The 20,975-nt window shown below is 25.9% G+C and overlaps 1 protein-coding gene across 1 annotated transcript in view; it reads left to right on the plus strand.

The window, feature by feature from the left end:
- The first annotated feature begins 1,311 nt into the window (after positions 1-1,311).
- The window catches only part of LOC112604426 (stress response protein NST1-like), a 29,890-nt gene continuing 10,226 nt past the window's right edge, over positions 1,312-20,975 (plus strand). Inside the window, 4 exon segments of the mRNA XM_025353468.1 lie at positions 1,312-1,486; positions 8,438-8,842; positions 11,940-12,100; positions 12,103-12,424. Of these exon segments, the coding sequence (XP_025209253.1) occupies positions 8,601-8,842; positions 11,940-12,100; positions 12,103-12,424 (725 nt within the window). The 5' untranslated portion in view covers positions 1,312-1,486; positions 8,438-8,600.

Genomic DNA, 20,975 nt, shown 5'->3' on the forward strand with positions numbered 1-20,975 from the left:
ATTCTTCCAAGGCCAAGCTTTATAATATTTGTAATTGATATATGGTTATTTATATCATATGTTAAGAGTTGTAAAAAAATATTGTGATTCTAATACTTAGTTTATTTTTTCACTTTAATGAGAAATTAGTATTAATTAGTGTTTATTTTTTTTTTATGTTTATGATTAACTGTACGTTAAAAAAATTTACTCGTAATTTGTATTTATTATATAATATTATTTTACATCTATACAGATTAATTTTGTTTCTAAATATCAGATATAATATATTTTCCAATGCACTTAAAAGTTTAAGCAGCTAGAATATTATGAAGTAATATTCTTAATACTAAAACATGTGTTGTTTAATTATTCATAGCTCTTGCTATGAAACTAAATGATAAGAGAATGAGACAGTGAGTGATATACTAATATACATTAAGTCTAATTACGTCGATGTATTTTGTAAGTTAAATATGATCAACCACACAAAAGTTTTGCTTGTTTCTTCATATTATTATCAAATAAACCTAAAATGTACATAATTATAATAACAATAAATCGATTATTTTTAATTTTAATATTAAAAACTTCAAACACTGAATACTTTTCAAGATTAAGATTTAGAATTTTCATTCAAGTATAAATATGTCTAGAACGTATTATCTTTCTATTAGAATTTTTCCATTACTTTAACGAGTAATAGTGTTATGAAATTGAGTGATTTGTACAATATTTGTACGCACACACACACACATTACATACAACAACATAATGACGTATTATATGTATTGCATCTCGTGAACGAGTTCAACCCGTTCAAATGTAATCGGATTTCGGGAAAAAAAATTTCAAAACAAAAATCTTTTCGCTACTAATAAAAAATGTGTGGTTTCCATTTTGAAGGGCACGGTAAACGACGGTACCTTTTCCGACCACGACGACGGAAACGAGGTGGTCCGAATATTATTACGGCACAGGAGTCCGCCGCCGGAGGGCTGGTAATAGTCCAAACGGACGATGTGTTCGTCCGAAAAACCAACTCGCGGCGACATCTGTGGGCCAACCGAAGCGATCGGACGCCTCATCGGCGTTAGCTAAGACTTCGGGGGCGTACGGCGCCTGTCCGCCTCGCATCGATCGCCGGCACAACTGCCGCCCGTCACCGCCACCCATCGCCGGCGCAAGGTTACAAGCGACGAAGCGGTGGAGGGCACGTACAGCAAAGGACGCGCCGCGATTGGACGACGGCCGTCCTTGACAGTGTGCACCGCTGCCGAAGCAGTGGTTGTACGCACGTATTATATTTATAGGGTCGCGCCCGGCCACCGGCGCGCGACGGCCGCACGCGCCCGTTCGTTGATTCCCCGTGACCCTGCCGGGACGTCCGGTCCGTCGTCGCTCGAGTCTCACCATCGTCGCCGATCGCCTCACGGACGTCACATCGCCGGACCCCACGTTACCGCCACTGCAGCTCTCAGCGACGCTCCATCTCCAGGACCAAGGGGTGAGTACTCGTATAATACCTATACGAATAATGACATTATCCTGCGCACGTCGTGTTTTTATTTTATGAGACGACGTGGCCATCATCAAATGTCGAGACGCGCACACGTATGTTATTATTGTAACGGCCGCTTTATTTTGTCGTGATGATGGTCACGGAGTGTCTCCGACGACAACCAGCGTGCGGTAGGTATGAGATCTATCGTCGCGCGGACGTCGGGGCGGCGGCTCCGGGTATCGGAGCTTTCGGCCGCCGCGGCGTCAATAATAAAATATAACATTCGTTACACCGTAACGGCCCCGCGTGATACGCGTACCCCGGATCGAGCGTGGTTATTATACCGACGTCGTCGTCGTCGTCGACAGCGGCCGCCGATAATTGTTATCGTCGTAGAACCTTAATAACCTTATGGTAACGAATCGCGTGTTGTTTGTCTTGCCGATCGATGCCGCGGCGGCCGTCACACCGGCGACGGCTTCTTCACTCGCTTTGCCGGCCGAGTGTTTGCATACGGGCCACGCGCTCCGGCGATATTCCTGGCCCGCCGACGCCGACGCCTACTCTGCGACTACAGTGCGCGCCTACGCACTCGTCCTCGCAACTGTAAATCATCGTATTTAATAATAATATATTATCATATCCGTTATTATACCGTCACTGGATCGATGCGGATAATATATTTTTAACTTTATCCACTGTCGCAGTGACGTCGAACGTTCTCTGAAGCGATGCGATATTGAACGGTACCCGATGACTGTATGTTAGTTATCATTATTTATTACCCAATACCCACGATATAAAAGTAAAGGTATTTTGCCGTTGTCCGTCGCAATAATGCAATGATACGTTCAAAGGCCGGCGTGGATTTTAGGAAACTATTGATAATATGCGAGTTAATTAATAAGTCAAGTCGATGTCAATAACGATGTTATTATCGTTAGGTTATTGTTTGATAGTCGATGTTAAGTTATAATAGAGAATAATAATAATAATTAGTCTACAAAATATACATTTAGCTCGAAATATTTAAAGTCGTAGAATAAAAATAATATATTGATCTAAAATAGTTTTATTATTATTACTGTACCTGAATCAAACATAACGTGCATATAAATATAGTGGTTGTGGTGGTACTTAAAGATTGTTTTAATATTATAGCTAAATATTTCGTTGAACGTGCGTTCTATACTATCTCTCTTCTTATAACACGTTAGTTATACTAGTTTAGAAATGATACGTTCATATCAACTAAATTACAGAATATTAATTAATTATCAATGAATATTTATTTGGTAATTAGTACTTATTTTAATTTAATGTATACAATTCGATTAAAAAAATTAAAAAAAATTATCAATTAGTTTAAAAACAGACAGTATTCATAGATATATTAAAATATGACGCTTACTTGAAATTTTATTTTTCAAATTAACTTGAAACTTTAAAGTTACAATAGATGATTTTACTAGTTAAGCTAATAATTGCATCATGAAATAAACAAAAAAACTTACTTTGAAAGTTTTTAAAAATATTAAATTTTTAACTAATTAATGCCTATTTTTGAATATATTGTACAATACAATGACGTATTCAAAAATTTCAAGTATGAGGTGGATATAAAATTTGGACATTATGTAATCCCACACATATGCTTATATTTATTATAAAATCAAATTTAGAACAGAATATAATATATAGATGTAATATAATATATTGTGCATAGTAAATAATGTATATTTATAATATAAATAACTAGGTAATCTATACAATATAAATTTAAATATATATTATTGAACATTTTCTATTGGTGTTCAATCACTTTATGAAGTTTGCAAAACTCTCCGTTCGTATCTCTATAAATAATATTATATATGATTTTCTAATACGATGGATATTGGTATTATTTCGAGTGATAAAATAAAATATATAATTATAAATTCAATTCATATTTTAGTTTTTACACTTAAGATAAATTAATAATGTGTCAAATTAGTAGTTTGTATAAAAGCAAAAACAAATAAATCTATATCGTAAATTAGAGGTATTGTAATTCATAATATTATCCTCAAAATATATAGTATATATATAGTACTATGATATAGCTGTGTTTCTTATTTTATAAAATAATAGCGAATGTAGTAAATATCCAACAAGTTCAAAGTCGTATGTTAAGCGTATGATCACTATGGTATTACGAAAAAATAAATTGTTTTTGACCTCAAATAATGAACTCGTTGAAATCTCCAATTTCAATGTTGTCCAAGATCAATATGAATGGACTAAACATAAATACTCAATAGATATTTTCTTACTATCGGTTCAATCAATTAGAAGAATAACATTTGTCTTGTAAAATGTTTCGATATAATGTAATTATATCAGAACTTAAAACTTAGAATCTCTATTTAGTTAAATAAATAAAAAAGTAATTTTTCGTATAAACTGTACAAAAGAATATTTATTACAAACTTGTTCAGAAGTACCATTTATCTTCATTATAATATTTTTCACTTATTTTTATAAGTTTTAAGTTTAGATACGTTAATTATATTTTCGGTTTATTTAAACCAACTGTAATCATACAGTTTTGTAATAGATCCACATTTGTTTTATAGACTCAAACTATTAAAAATGTTTTTTTTTTTTTTTAAATTAACTAAAAATAAATTATTCTTTAGAAATATTATAAAAATAGTATATATTGATGAGATTTTTTTAATAACATATTTTCTTGATTGATAGTAGATTAGAAAATTAATTAAAATCTCTGTAAATTATTTTATAAAAAGAGAGGCACCTTTTTTAAAGTCTTAATAAAAATCTGTGTAAAATAAGTTTTTACACAGTGTTTTAAACATAATATTATTTTAACTCTAAGTTTAGATAATTATGTTAGGAAAACTTAAAAAAAAAACAACCATTATATTATTTGTTTTAGGTTTCAAAATATGAGACTACTTAAATTAATTTATATGACATTGAAAAAAAAAAAATACTTTCAATTAAAATATATTATGATTTATTATAAAATTAAACTATATATATATTTTAAAGGATATTGTATTAGTATGTGCCTAATACTAATGTTGAATTATGTTTCTAGTTATAGTTAAAAATAATTGAACCTTTTTAATTTTTTTTCCTGCATAACCAGTCTATGTTTTTCTATACATCTGTAAGTGTTCAAAAATTTATCAGAGAAATATTACTGATACACAGCTTATGCTTGATATAAATAAATAATACTACTAATTAATACTAATTATAAAATAATACTAATAAATACTACTTATTATTATATTATTATTTAAATTTGAACAACTCTAAGAAACTCTTATATTAAAGATTAATATAGGATAAGTGACTTGAAAAATAAATTATGACTCAAAGATAATGATTTAAGAGGAATTATTTTTTTAGCTTATTGGGGTTTTAATAAACCTTGGCAAAATTTACTTCATAATTTTTAGGGTGAATTATCTGGCATATGGAAAAAACGATATTTTTTCGAAGATATTTGGAATTTTAAATATAATTTTAGAAATAATAAAAAATTTTACTTATTAAATACAAAATCAGTTTTAGTTTTCTATTATTTTGTAAATATATGCAAATCATTAATCTTAAAACACATGAGTAGGTTTCTAACATATATATAAAATGTTTAATATTAATAAAATAAAATATTTTGATAAAAAGAAAAAAGAAATTAGTTTAAACAATTTTTTTGAATTTACATAATGTATATTGTATTCATTTATATCTATATAAATGATGATAATTATAATTTTATTGGTTTGTAGTAGTGATTAAGTTTGTCAAACATTGACCTTCACAATATGTACCTTTGACATTTAAAAATAACAAATTGATTATTTTTATCTCACACAAAAAGATATATAAAAAAATAAATCCACTACAAATATAATATGATACAAACATAAATTATACTGATTTTATTTAATTTTATTTAAATTAAAACTAAAATTACAGTATTTGGTAATCACCTACACTATTTTAAATTCTAAACGAAGCAATTAATGTATTGATGATATACGTGTGATATTTTTTTTTTTGTATCTGATATTACTTTAAGTGCAGTAAAAATGCTTTAATTTCCAACTTTAAAAATGATTTCTGGTAGTAACTGGATTTAGATGATATTCAATGGAAAATTCTTTTAAGAATTGTCGAAAGAAATAAATAAAAACCAGTAATTTTTGATTATAAATATTTAAAATTTTTCGATTTTTTTTTTTTAGCTTATTTTTGTATGGTTACATTTTTGTTTATGAGAAAAATAGTTTTGGAATACTAAAATAAGGTTCATCGTTAAGTTTTCTTTTCAAAATAAAAAAATTATCAATGATATGTAGGGATATTTTTTTAAAAGCGCATTCGAGTTTAAATTTTTGCAAAACTCAACAAAATCACGAAAAATGTGTAAATAATTTTATAGTTTGAAATATATTAAATTAATAATTTTAATGTCTTAAAATTTAAAATGTAATACACGATTTCTTATAAGTACTTTGTTAATGGAATTAAAAACAAAAAAATTAAAAGTTAATTTTTTTGATAGAATTTAAGATTTAAACGAAAAATAATGATTTTAATTATTTTGTTGTAATTAAAAAAAGTAATTTTTTTCATGTCATAAAATTGTTCATCAATGTGCAATTATTATTTACTAATTTACAATATACAAGTACTTAGATAAAAATTTTAAGTTATTAACACCATACACCTAGTCACACTACGGCTCGTCAGTATTAAGTTAAAATTTAACAATAGAAAACAGCATAATATAATATTTTATTATACAATAATACTATAATTATTATTTTAAAATATTATATAATATGCAATTTATTTTTGACAACAATTAGTTTAATCTATCATACTATTCATATAAAAAAAATTACTAATTAAAAATTTTTTTAAAATTATATAATAAAATACGGTTTATAGTTATTTAAAAATATAAGCTAACAGATCGTTTACGATTAAAATCGATTTTTGTATATAATATATTAATATGTGACTAGCTGTCGACCTACTTAATAATAAGATAATATACTCGACACCTACTACAAAGTGACTAGTAATTATCTTCCATTTCTATTAAATAAAGATAGTTAGTTCCTAAATGATCTTGAATACCTACAATTATACAAGTACATTTTAAATATATACTCGAACAATGCATGATATATATACATATATGAAATATTGTATTACAAATATATTGTAATACTATTAATGTATGAATGTAGGTTTATGACCTTTGAATAGCGATAAGTCGACAAAATATTTTGATGATAAATTCCACAGTTCAAAGACGTAAATATCCTTCAAAAGTATATTATATAGTATATACCTACACCTAACCTTTAGGCCTTTTGAAAACATTTCATCAAGTATAACATAAATTCGACCATATTATATAGATTTAATAAATAATAAATTGTATTTAACAAGGTTGGTTAACTGTATAAATAAAATCAAATGATTTAGTTTAGATATTAATGACCTACAAGTGGATGTATAAAATATATTGTATAGATCAATAAATTGGTAAACTTACAAAAAACATTTGTGAACAATTGTTTCAGTGTATTTGTAATTATTACAAGTATACTACTTAGTAACTAGTACCTATATAATATTATGTTTAGATAAAAAAAAAAAATGGGTGATGGCCAACGTTAGTTGTTATCGTTTCAGTAGCGTATAATAAAAAACAAATACGCTTATACCCAGTTGGCAGTTTCCATACGGTGATATGGACCATCTAATCGCCATAAAATTTCAAGGATAGAAACGGTTTAGACAAAGAAAACTATTGATATCCGCTTTCGAATAGTACGTATGAACTAAATAGAAGTTGATGATGCACGATTAACGGCAAACCACATGATTATATAACTTGTAAATGATAACCATGAAGTTATGAATTACCGTTGTTAGCATTTATCGGCTCATCAAACTTTTACCGATAATCCTGTATTATTACACTAAAAATACAGATTTAAAAATAAAAATACATATATTTGTTTACCGTCTCTCTGAAATAGAACAATGGCATATATTTTCAAGTACATATATATTACAGTATATAGAATGACCAGTTATTAATCGGAAATTGCACCGATCAATGATGATTATACATCTATTATTCGTTTAAAATAATATCAGATACGCAAATTTAGTCTTTTAAACATCAATCATTTTATTAGACCGAACAGGTTCAACGGTTCAATGATTAAAATGATTATTTAAATATTGACGTTTCACATGAGCTTTTATCATTAAACCGTGAAAAGGAACTATGTACGTGTTATGTACGCAGTATAATGTATATAGTATATTTTGTATATATTCAAAGCAATGAAGTTTCTTTGTATATTTGAAATTTTAAATAGATAATTTATCTGCACTTAACTTAATTAAAGTACCGTGCATTTAAAATGTCCAAGCTTCATGAGAATTAGTAATTTTAATTTTCAAAAACAATGTATGCCATGTGTATCCTTGTATTCGAGTACTTAAAACTTCAGAGATTGATTTTAAAAATTTATTTTGATTTCTAGACTGTAACTTAACGTTAAACTGTTTAAATTCCAATGTATTTAAATATTTTTGAATTGAAAATCATTGTACTTAAAAAAAATTTTTAGGCGTTTTTTTGTTGAACAAATACCATCTTTGAAAAATAATTTATGTTAAAAATTATATCTATTACCTATCTATTCCAGTAAAATTATATTTCACAAAAATAATAGAAAAATTCTACTACCACAAAACAATAAAAACTTAAAACTTGGTTTAAAAATTTAATTTATCTGATAATTAATATTAAGATTTTTATGTAGAACTTCGTCTTATTTTGATATCTTGTAGATATAAATTTGAAAAATTGCAACGTTTTTTTATAACCTTGGTTGTTAGGTAAAATTGAAAAATTGACCGGCTTCAATTATCAGGGGAATCCGCTGCATCACCATTGCATTTTATGGTACAGTTGCAGTATTAAATCGACAAAGATTTAAACATAATATAGAAGAAATAGTTTAATTTCTAAACACTATTGCCCACAAAAATATTGAAAAATATGCCAAAACTAACTAACACGGAACGGACAAAAAACTTTCGAAAACAACAAAAGAAGAAATCTAAGACATCTGGACAACAGAAAACTTCAGCTCGGACCAGTACAGAACGATCTCGAGAACACAGATCTCGAGGGAAGGAGAAACAACCTAATATAATTTCGATGACGAGACGTCAGAGTGCGCCCGTGTCGTTAGAAGTCAACTACAGTGTGGAGGTAATATAATATAAACTTTTTCATTTGTGAAGTTTCTATCCTTCGAAATTCACAACAATAAGATGTATTTCAACGTTGAAATTGGTATTCGTGTCTTAAACTGTCAATCATATATTTACTATATTTTTACATCATATGTTTTGCTCAATATTTAGTATTCAAATCCATTATCAAATCCAATTTAGTTACTAAGCCCATTAAAATGGTATGTGACACATGGAACCCAAAAATATAATTGAGCATTTAAAATTAACTTCTTACTAGGACTTAAAAATTTTAAATTAATGTGATTAATACTAGAACTATATACCACAATAGCTAATATAACAATTATTGTCTTTTAAATCTTATAACTATGTCATATTATACACTTATTTATTTACATTAATGTTGTTTTCCTGTAAATACCAGCAGGTAGAGCCCTCATATCCAAAATTACAGGAGTTCACGTTTGACTTATCTTAAATTATTTTTAAATTATTTGATCTATTTTCATTCGATTAGATATTAATATTTTATGTTTTTTATGGGTTACGTTTTAGAAATGTGAAACAGTTAAACGACCTAAATCTGATTAGTCCAAAAATTGCAATTTATATTATAATGATATGTAGTCAATAGTTTAGTTTTCTTGTATTAGGAACTCGCCTAAATTAAAATCATTTTTTTTTTTTTTAACTACCTATACCCAATACTTTTTGTTTATTAATAAAATAAAATAAACAATGAAAAGCGACTTTGTCATGATGATTACAATGTAACGCTGATTTAGCACTTGGCCTTTATTATTTTACGAATTCTGCATCGTGTAACTGTTTTAGTCTAAAATAAATAGATCCATAGATTATTTATTTAATGTTTGTTTTTTTTTTTTAGTTGATTAAGCATAAAGTAAATAAATGCATTTATTATTTATATTTTTTTTGAGATATAAACTATTAAGCTTGAAATTTTTAAAGTATAAATTTGTATACTTTTTTATATTGTTTATTGTATATCTGTCACATTTAAATGTATATTATACATACATTTTTCCGTTATCATTTCACAACAATAACATAGTAATTTGTTTATTATAACTTTAAAATATTACGTATAATTTTAATGTTTTTGAATTAAATAATTGTTTTTGTTCTGGTAGAATATCATCATACAATAATATTATAGTTATATCTTAACTAATAATATTATTTATGTATAAAAATTATTATTTTGAAGAAACTAAATTTTTCGTATTAAGTTGATTTCTAATTTACTTATTGTATAACGTGAAAATACAGTTTGTAGATATAAAACTTTTTTCAATAAAAAAAAAGAAATTAATTGCATCTGATCTATAATTAGGTTTTCATTAAGCCATTTATTTCATAATTTTATTTTATACAAAACATAATTCTATTGACCAAATAATGAATGTTTGTATCTAATTTAGGAATTCAATGTATAACTTAAATCAATTTATAAATTAACATGTCATAAACACAAATAACCTATTGCAAAACTCGATATTATAATTTTATAAAACATATGATATAACTATTCATAACATAATAATATATTATAATACCCATTGTATTCATTATTTAATTGAACTTCAACCTTATTGAGAGGGCGTTAAATTGTCAGCTTAGAATAATTGCAATTCTATATTATAATTTATAATACATATTTGAAATCTTACTTCGCCTAAAATTTTAATTACATAAAATTATTACTAATAAACCAATACCACGTTAATAACTTATGTATGGTAAACAATAATCGATTTTGACTGTTTAAAATGTAGTATTTTGGACTTTAGAATAACTGGAATAAATTAAAGTTTTAAAATTTATTTTTCATTAGTAATAATATTTATAAGCAAATTATCAAAAGTAGCTTACCTAATCAATTAATATGATTTTAATGCAAATGTTTTTGTTATATTTATATATAATAGTAAATTGTTCTATTATAATTTAATACTTATCATAGTATATTTTATAAATATTTTAATAATAAATTAATATTATTAGTATCTCCAAATAATATTATAAATTATAATACGATACATACAAATATTATATTGTTTGGTTCATTTAAAATCGATCAATTAATCAATGCATAAAAATAATTATTATATTTTTATAATTGTAAGAGTTATAAATTTTAGTTTCTATATTTGATATACAATACAAAATATAACCATGTATTGTATTAATACAAATAGTTATGATACAATAATAATATGAAACAATCTTTTTAATTAACACAATATTATTTTTATGATAATTTAAAGAAATTCAAATTATAGAAAAAAATTATTCTTACAAACTAGTGATTTATTACTTTTAACTCAGAAAATATTTTTTATTTGCATTATTGTTGGTTGTGACATATGAATTATGATAACAATGCTACGACTTGAATAAATAAAAAGGCACGGGAAATTCGAAAGGATACCAATACATCAGGTGACTCTTTTTGGTACCTTATATAAGGTCGTCATTTCCCCAAATCGGACTAAATAAATATTTGTGCACCCGAATCGTTTCAATTTTTATTATTTATTTATTTTTTATTTTTTTAAGGGTAGGTACATGAGAATACAAATAATGTAAAAATAAATTTAAATGGTCAAATATTGATAATACGAATTTTAAACGTCGCAGGTTACAGTAAAACGTCGTTACACTGCTCTGGTTTAAATTCGTTTTCTAAAGGGGTATGGATTTTTAAGGAGAGTGTACGCACAAATTGGTATAATTCAGGCAAAACAAATGAAACTGGTTCGTTGTAGATACGCGATAACTTACGAATGTCAAGGAGACTCGCCTCGTCGGGCTGTATAATACTTCACACAATATAAGTCGCTCTTTCTAAACCATATTTTAACTCGGTTGAACGATTTCTAGTTCGTATCGTGTTCAGTCTCGTTTAACGTTCCCGAATAGTTTCGGCGTTTGTGACTATTTCAATAACACGCGTTTGTCTGCAATAAGCCGCCAACACTGTACGGATATGCATCAGAACAAATCCATTCATTGTAACCCCATCAGCCTATAACATACGAATACCTAACGCAACATAAATAATTAACTCACGTCGGTGGGGACGGGTCGATGTTTGGTTACGTTTTCGCAGACAATGTTCCTCTTCCGAATCGGCAGAACCGGCCGGTTGGCTGAGACTTGGCGACCTGGCGATCGGCGACGGAGGCGTGTGCGTCACGTCGCTGATCAAGGACAAGATACGCGAGTACATGCTGAACGAAGAACAGCAGCAGACGACCGCGATGTCCTCCACCGTAGCGCCGCGGTTCCGGTCCACGCGGTGCAGGCGTCCAAGAACAGCGACGTCACGTGCGTCCGGCGCATCGGGAACTCGCTGGACCTGCTGTTGCGCGAGCCGGAACGCCGGTCACGCCGTGGCCGCCACTGCAAACAGTCGTCGTCTTCGCCGCCGTCTATCGCCGCCGCGGCCGCGGACGTGACTTCTGCCGGCTGCGCGGTCATCACCGCCTCGGTCGACCACATCGCGACCACCGCGGTGGTCACCGCGCCCGCCGACAGCTCGCGCCCGACCGTCGACCGACCGCTGCCACCGCTGCCACCGCTGTTCACCAAACGGTAAGTCGATTGTACCTATGCTTAAAACTATTTATAATTTCATTACCGTTTGTATTATAAGCTAGAGTTTACAATAACACAAGTACCTACGGGTAATAGTATTAATTACGAATGTTCCACGTGGGTCGAGAAACTGCAGTTCTAGATGATAAAATGGAAATCTATTTAAAAAACATAATTGATCAAACAACAAGTATAAATGTTTAATCGTTTCGAGCATGAGATAGGAGTACATGTAGATTACCGTCGGTATCATTCATAAGTCATTAACTATTATAGTTTATGACTTACATCAAATAATTTAGTTAGATTAAAATATTTAGGTCTTTTATACATTTTTATGATTCGGAAAGATTTATGAGTTATGACTAATCTCTAAAGTCTTAAGTACAATAATTAAAGGATAGACGGGTTTCATTCATATTGATGGAGTTTAGCAATCTTACTAATATGATGTAAACATCAAATTTACCAAATTCTATGTAGGCAGGTAGGTGAGTTTGGTTAGGTGCATACCTATACTCTATTGGTTTCAATGATATTTCTCACGAGAACATAGAGTATTTAGTTCTTACGCATACCTATACTTACCAAAATATCATACGATGATTTATTTTCAGTGACACAATACTGATATATCACATTTTATATTTTAGAATATGAAAATACATATTATTGTAATAATCATACCTTATAAATGCGTTTTTTGTATATACCAGTCGTGTTATTATTATGTTGTGTAGTTCGACTCAAAGATATTGTGAGCAAAACATTAATTAACATTTCTTTTATTAATTATTATTATTTAATACGTAACAATGTTTTAATTTTTTGTAGTTATACATAAACATATACATATTGATGTTTATTAAAAATTAAAGTAAAAAAAAATAAAATACACAAATTATTACTTGAAAAAAGGTAATTAAACATAACTAAGTAATATTAATATTATTCAATTGTGTGTTATTACTGCTGTTTTTAGATGTAAGTTGAATTATTAGTCTTTTTATTGGTGTGTTTTATGCACTTATAAATTGTAATGCATTGATTAACATTCATAGAATAGAAAATACAACGACAACAAAAAAATGTAAACACAGTATTTCGTGTCCTTCAGAACGAAATCTATATAAAGGTTTATTTTGAGGTTTGTAGCTATAATATAGACTCATATTTTCTAGTATTATTCTCTATACAATATGCTCTTAATTTTTATAAATGCTCAAGAGTAAATTAAATTTTATGACTAATTCATTGGCTATGATTCAATTATTTAGACTCCTATAATATCATAATTACAACTCATTGCTTATCTATGTAAGAATATAGAATACATTTTTATATTTACACATTAAGATTTAAAGTAATTCAAATTAAAATTATCAAAGTAATAAAATATTTAAAAAAAAACTTATCGTAAAACAAAATATTCAATCATAATAATTAAGTAAAAGGAATAACAAAAAAAAATAAAAATATATTTTATATATTTAAATAAAAATTTAGTTACTATAAAATAGAGACTTAAGACTAGATACTAAGCTCTTATTAAATATATTTTTCTATTTAAATATTATTGAGGTTTAATATGATGTTATTAGGTTATTATGTATAACCATTCATGATAACACAATCAATATGATATTGTTTTAACGGTTTACATATTTAATTATATCTACATCCGTCCACTGAAAATTAATTATAATATTAAATAGTAAAAATTAAAAAAATATATACTTTATTTCTCAATTTCAATAATACGATAAAAGTTTATCATCACAACCTATACAAAAAAATTTTTAAATAACTTGGATTTTGTATTATATTTTTGGATTTTATTTTTATATTGATTAATAATGAATAACTTTACTTAAAAATAAAAGTGATTTGTGAAACAAAAGCATTTTAATTATTAAATCAATTTTGATATCATAAATATCTAAACATGTATTGACGTAAATACTAACTTATGTATAAATTATGACTATGTTCAAAATAAAAAAAGGAATTGGTTTTTTTAATAACAATTTTAAACAAGTGTTTTACATTTTCATGGTTTGATGCACATTTTTAAAAGTTGTATAATTTACTCATACACGCGTAATCGCGTACTACTGCAATGGGAAATTCATATATTTTAATAAGATAAACTCTATAATCATTTGTGGATAGTAGTTGACTAGACAAAATTAAATGTTGACGTTAGAAATATAGCATAGGTACATGTGAATTAATTTTACAGTTCATTTTTTTCTTATTTATTTTTCTGACAATAGTATTTTTTTTCAGGTAAAAAATAAAAATAAAAATAATTGTTTACCTAAATATTCACGTAAACAGCTATTATATAAATTATTATTAAAATTAAAATTGCCGTTCCTTTTCTGTAAATCTTCCATGTCATCCTAAATTTCGACAAAATACTTATACTTAGTATGATTAAACTATTATTAATTAATGTATTTTAATATATTAAACTGACATTGATAAATTATTTTAGATAGGCCTGTTCAATTTGATTGCCATTCGTCAATTCGTCATTTGTGTCTAAAAATTAATAAAATTATATATATATATATATAAGTAGAATTTAAAATAAGTAAACTACGGTTATATTATTATATAAGTTATTAAATTACAAATATTTGTTACCGAACAATATTGTAATACATTTTTTGCTTAATTATTTTTGAAGTCTAAGAAGATAAAAAAAAAAAAACTCTAAAAAGTATAAGAATATTAAAATCTATATTTTTTTGGTAAAACACGAATAAATATATAAACAATTGCAATTTGATTGTAATTAAACTATCCCAAGATTGATTATTTAGTTATATCAACTGTTATTTTAAAGCTTCAAACTTAACAAAATATGAATCAAAGATTATATATATAATTAAAAACTACTTGTATACTTGTAATATCCAATCAATTATTGAAAATTTAATTTTTGGCTGAGTGATAACCAAGCACATTAATACGTAATTCATATGAAAAAAATACTAAATAACATGCACTTATAAGTAGGTACACGTGAAAACAAAAAAAATTCTTTTCAATTCTATTCGGTTTTTATAATTCGAATTTCAAATATGCATACGTTTCATTTAGTTAATTTCCATACTACTTATTATGTTATTAACTTTTATTTTAATTTATAGTTTTTCTTGAAATTATATCAGTAATTTGCTTTTTTTCGATAATTGAAGTACAAAAAATAATATTTTTTAGTGATGTTTAAATTGTTAAAAACAAATATAATAACATTAAGAGTTTAAACCGTGTAATCAGTTCTAATATAATCTAAAGTATAGGTACTTATAATTTACTTCATAATGGTATAAATTGTCATAATAATTCACGAACATAATGATAATTTTACAGACAATGTTACAATATAATGTCATAGATTATTAAAGCATATATAATCGTCATATTTATTATAATAAATATGTATTTATAGTATGACTTTTCTATTTAACTAGAGCAAGGACACGATAATTTAGCAGTAAGAAACAAAAAATAATTAAAGGGATTACTACTAAGGAAAACTGGATTATTAATTTAGAACCTACTACCTACAAAGAGTTTATTTTAGTATAATATATTATAATTTATAATTAATATCTATTAATTATTATTTTAATCGTCATCGAATAATAAATAAATAATATATTACTATCAATATTATTAGCTTTATAATAATACAATAATATCTAAACAATAAAAAAGTTTTATAAAGTAAAATTTAATTTTTATTAAACGATGATTTATAGAACTTTATAGAAGGGGGAATGAAGGACCTTGTGTAATGTTTTTTTTTCCTTGAAAATAATAGTCTTATAGATTTTGTTTTCTATAAAAAAAAATATACAATGACGTCAGATTTTGACCAATTTATTTAAATTTCCAATTTTAAGAGAACTATTTATATTTGTGTAGCTTAACGAGTACTATGTACTTATTTAATGCTTATTTGATTTATATTTTAATCGATTATATTGAAATTGTTCATCATTCAGTATTTTACCAATAAAATGTGTTATTAATTAATTGTTTATTAAAGGCAGATAAGTAATTAGTTATGGCCTGTCTTATTCTCTAGTTAGCAGTTACAAGCGTATTTATTGAATTTATTGCAAAAAAGTTATAATTATACAATATATATTCTCAATTTTATTTTTATAATATATACCTTTATAAGTATCTTTCTATATCATATTATTATGTCAATTTTATGTATGATCTCAAATTAATAAGACATATTCAATTAAATTTAAGTATCTATTTACCTATATACTTCATTTTTGATTTCTATAGGTTAAGCTAATTTCAAAAATTCAATACTAAATTCATATTTTAATACATACCTAATAATACTATAGATACTTACTAAACATTTTTATCGTGTTTCTATTCAATCTAGGTATATCTTTATTGTTTATTTTATTGAATATCACCTTACGGTGCAAGTCTGTATAATATTAAAAATAAATTAATTTTGAATGTTTTTATGATTCTATTTATACATGGTAGGTATCGTTTATTGTGTTTCTGTATTATTTACATATTTAAATACTTTTTACACTTAAGGATTAGATAACTATTTTATTATGGAAGGGTAGTTGTTTTACTTTTAAATTGCTTATATATTCTCTACTTTAAAATATTAAGTAATATGGAATTCTCTGTACATATTATAACATAATATAATAAATAATATGATGTTTAACACATATTAGGTGCATAATACATTAATATAAGAAATCATTATAGTTATACCGTTAATCAGAACACAATTAGTTATTATTTTTTGTATTTATTACAGTGCCCATGTATTATATTATACGCGGCTTTTATTTTTTTTTTTTTTTTTTTAATTTAAAACCAATACTAAATGTTTACAAATAGTCTTTATTTTTCAATATTATTATCATAAATTTGTGGTACAATAATTATTTAAATGAATGTAATTTCACATTACGCATATTATTCGCATAGAATATAATGAAATAATTCTTTAATCATAAAATGTAGAATTTTAATAATATTTTTTTTCCTCAAAGATCTATTTCCAAATTTTACAAATGATTTTAATGATTTGCGAAATATTACTTTATGAGCACTATACATAACTAATTAATCTATAAGATGATTTTAATATTAAAATAATAGTAATAATCAATAAATAATAAATTAAATGCTCGCAACCTGATGATTAAAACTACATCATGCAAGTTTAGAGCTCTGAGCTACATTATAAGAGCAACGCAAAAATAATCATTTACGAGGTCAAACGTAGAAGGCCAAGCACGGAGCGACGAGCGTCGTCTTTTGGCATTTCATAACCTCACGGCGTTTCCGCACTAGTAAATTTTCCGTAGTATATTGGTGTTAAAATACCATGTGGCACCTTTTGACTTAAGAGCCTTGAACAAACTGAGACAAAAGTCCAAATTTGTTAAAAAAAAAAACCTCAGACCATCACAAATTACAGGATAGAGCACAAATTTATACATCTTACACTGTAGATATGTGCACGCAAGGCCATCAAGTTAAAATAGCAAAAACCCTATAGCGATTATAATGATCCGTATACATAATATCTGCATTACAAAATTTTCCACTGTGGTGAATGCTGTAAAACATAACATGGATAAATCTTCGAAATATTTTACATTTTTAATGATGATGTGTAATGGTTGTTGAGAATGCTAAAGTTGCACAAACTATTTTTGATAATTCTTAATAATAACAATTTCATCCTAAAATATACTCGCAATAAATATTTATTTTTATTTTTTATTTACTCAAGATATGTTTAATAATACTGTTGATATAAATCCATTTAACTTAAGTTTCTATAAACCTACATATCATTATACATAATATGTATCTGTACAGTGAAGTTTTTAACTTATATACTATAGTACAATAATAATAATGTATTATACTACCAAAATCTCAATTTTTCTTTTTACGAGTAATTCATGTTTGATTGACGGTGTCTTAAAATATAGAATGGATTTTTTTTTCAAAAATGTAATTGTACTCGTCACGAATGATGCTGAATGACACCTACTAGTAGTTTTCACGTATAGTTTATTATATTTTATTATATTATTAACGTATATACTGTTACAAAGCACCATAATACTCATTGAGTAATAAATTATATCAATTTGTAATTTCATCTAATTAAAGTTTAGGAACCTAATAATTAAAATAGTTGACACTAAATTACAGAAGTAAATAGATACTTATATAATATATTAAATTCGTTGTAGAATTTGAGTTTGTATTGGTGGTGCATTAACCAGGGTGGATGGATATCAAACATCAGGTCGCTGTAAGTTTTAGAAGTGGCTGGGTCAAAAGAACTAATGTCCTACACTTTCTACTCTGTAATGATAATATAAGAATAATAAAATATTTAGATATAAAATAATAATACAATTAAATAAATTATTATAGAAACTAAAAACAAATGTACAAAAAAATATTTGTTTATGACCTTGGTTATATACTATCAGATTTAATAATATAAAGTCCGATTTATACTTTATAATTTTATACATTTATTGATATATTTGAATGCACTATGATCAATATTTAAATACACTATGATCATTGCATCGGATATACGAGTGTTTATTTAAAAATTTAAACTTAAACTTCTTATTTATTCGTATAGTGCAAAAACCAACTTCAATTAGGTATATTATACCTATTTGATAATATTACATTTAAATCAACTTAATTGTTAAAAAAAAATAACTCATAAATTATGTTAGCAAGGATAATAAAATGCTTGGGATATATTGCAGGGTAGTATATAACATGTATTCTTAAGTAATAAAAATATTTATAAATAAATAAAAACACGTAAAAAATAAATTATATAAGCACATACAGCCAACGTTAATCGATGGATATATTTGTTATTATTCTTTTTTAAATTGCACTTATAAAAAAAAAAAATTTATCCTGATTTCTATGGTATAAAATATTGTTTTCGTTGTTTATACTTAGATATTAAAATAAATCTCATTATAATTAATAAAAAAATAATAAGTAACTTTTTACAAGTATTTTAAAGAATATAACAATAGTTAGATATTAATTTTGTGGTCTAGAAATTCTTTTTCATTATTGAGACTTCAAAATTCTAGTTTCATTACTGCTATGTGTAACCATTAATCTATAATTAATAAAATACATTATAAAATGTACGCCATTAGAGTTTATTTCTGGATGCATAAAATTTTTAACATTTTTTAAAGTCATTAAGCTTTAGTTTTGATAGGTACGTAATATTAAATAACTGTGTAATAAAACGTATTCATCGCAAAATTATGATGGTGCTGAGGAATAATAGTAAAGGATTATTGAATATTAAAATTATGAAAAATACAAGATTTTTATTTTTTAAACATCTGAGTATTATTTTTATTTTAAATTTATTTTGTTTAGTATCAATTAACTTTTAATTTACTATTTGGTTATACCTATGGTAAAGTAAAATAAATCATATCTACATTTGGCTATTGAATAAATTCCATTTAATGATGTTATAATATGTAATCATTTACAGATAGAAGTGAGGGAAGTAAGTACTTTGCAAACACTAGTAATATAATAAAAATACAATAAAAAATATAACCCATTTAAAAAGTAATTGGGTGCATGCTTAAAAGTGTCTCTCCGTCACGGTGTTACTACCTTAGGGTAGTTTAAGTTCATAAATATAAATTAATGTTTATACTATTTTTATACAATGTTATTAAAAAATTGTTTACACAAAAGATTATCGTTATATTTTATATAATAGACAAAATAACGTAATAAAATGGTTTAAAAAAGTTAGTTAAATCAAGCTTACTTGTTTTAAATAAAAGTAGTATTTAATGCATGTGTAAAAGTTGGTGGTTGATATAATGTAATATACAACAATGTATTTTATAGCTAAAGTTATTTTATGATGGAAAATTTTTTAGTTTTTATAAATGCATACATAGCTGACTATACGAATGAAATATATTGAGTAGACGCATTCGGCATTTATAATATATTAATTATTAAATATAAGACGTAATTATTTAGTTTTAATAAAAATATGTAAAATGTTTAGAAAATATTCTAATAACTTATGACATGGAGATGTATTATAATATTATAACAGTATAGCAGAGGTCACAAATTAATATTTTTGAAAGACTAAATAAGAAATTCAAAAAGTTCTTGATGGTCATCAATACCTCTTAATTCTACTTAATGTAAGCAAAAACTTGTTTAACTAAAGAAAGTAAGGCAAAAACAAAAATCTCATTTAATTTACCACAAGAGTACCAAATAATTTAATAAATAAATTTCTTGTCTGTAGTCCAGATAAAATTTTAAAACTATAAATTCTATTGACGAGTATACTTCAAAGGTTTACGAACCGAGACATGTGATGGAATATATCATATATATGCAATCAACAATTTTAAACTAATGCATTTACTGTTTGTACATGAACAAGTTGAAACGAGAAGTGGCTCATTAA

Source organism: Melanaphis sacchari, unplaced genomic scaffold, assembly GCF_002803265.2.
Source record: "Melanaphis sacchari strain LSU unplaced genomic scaffold, SCAv2.0 Contig11_pilon_pilon, whole genome shotgun sequence".
In the NCBI taxonomy this organism is placed as follows: Eukaryota; Metazoa; Arthropoda; class Insecta; order Hemiptera; family Aphididae; genus Melanaphis; species Melanaphis sacchari.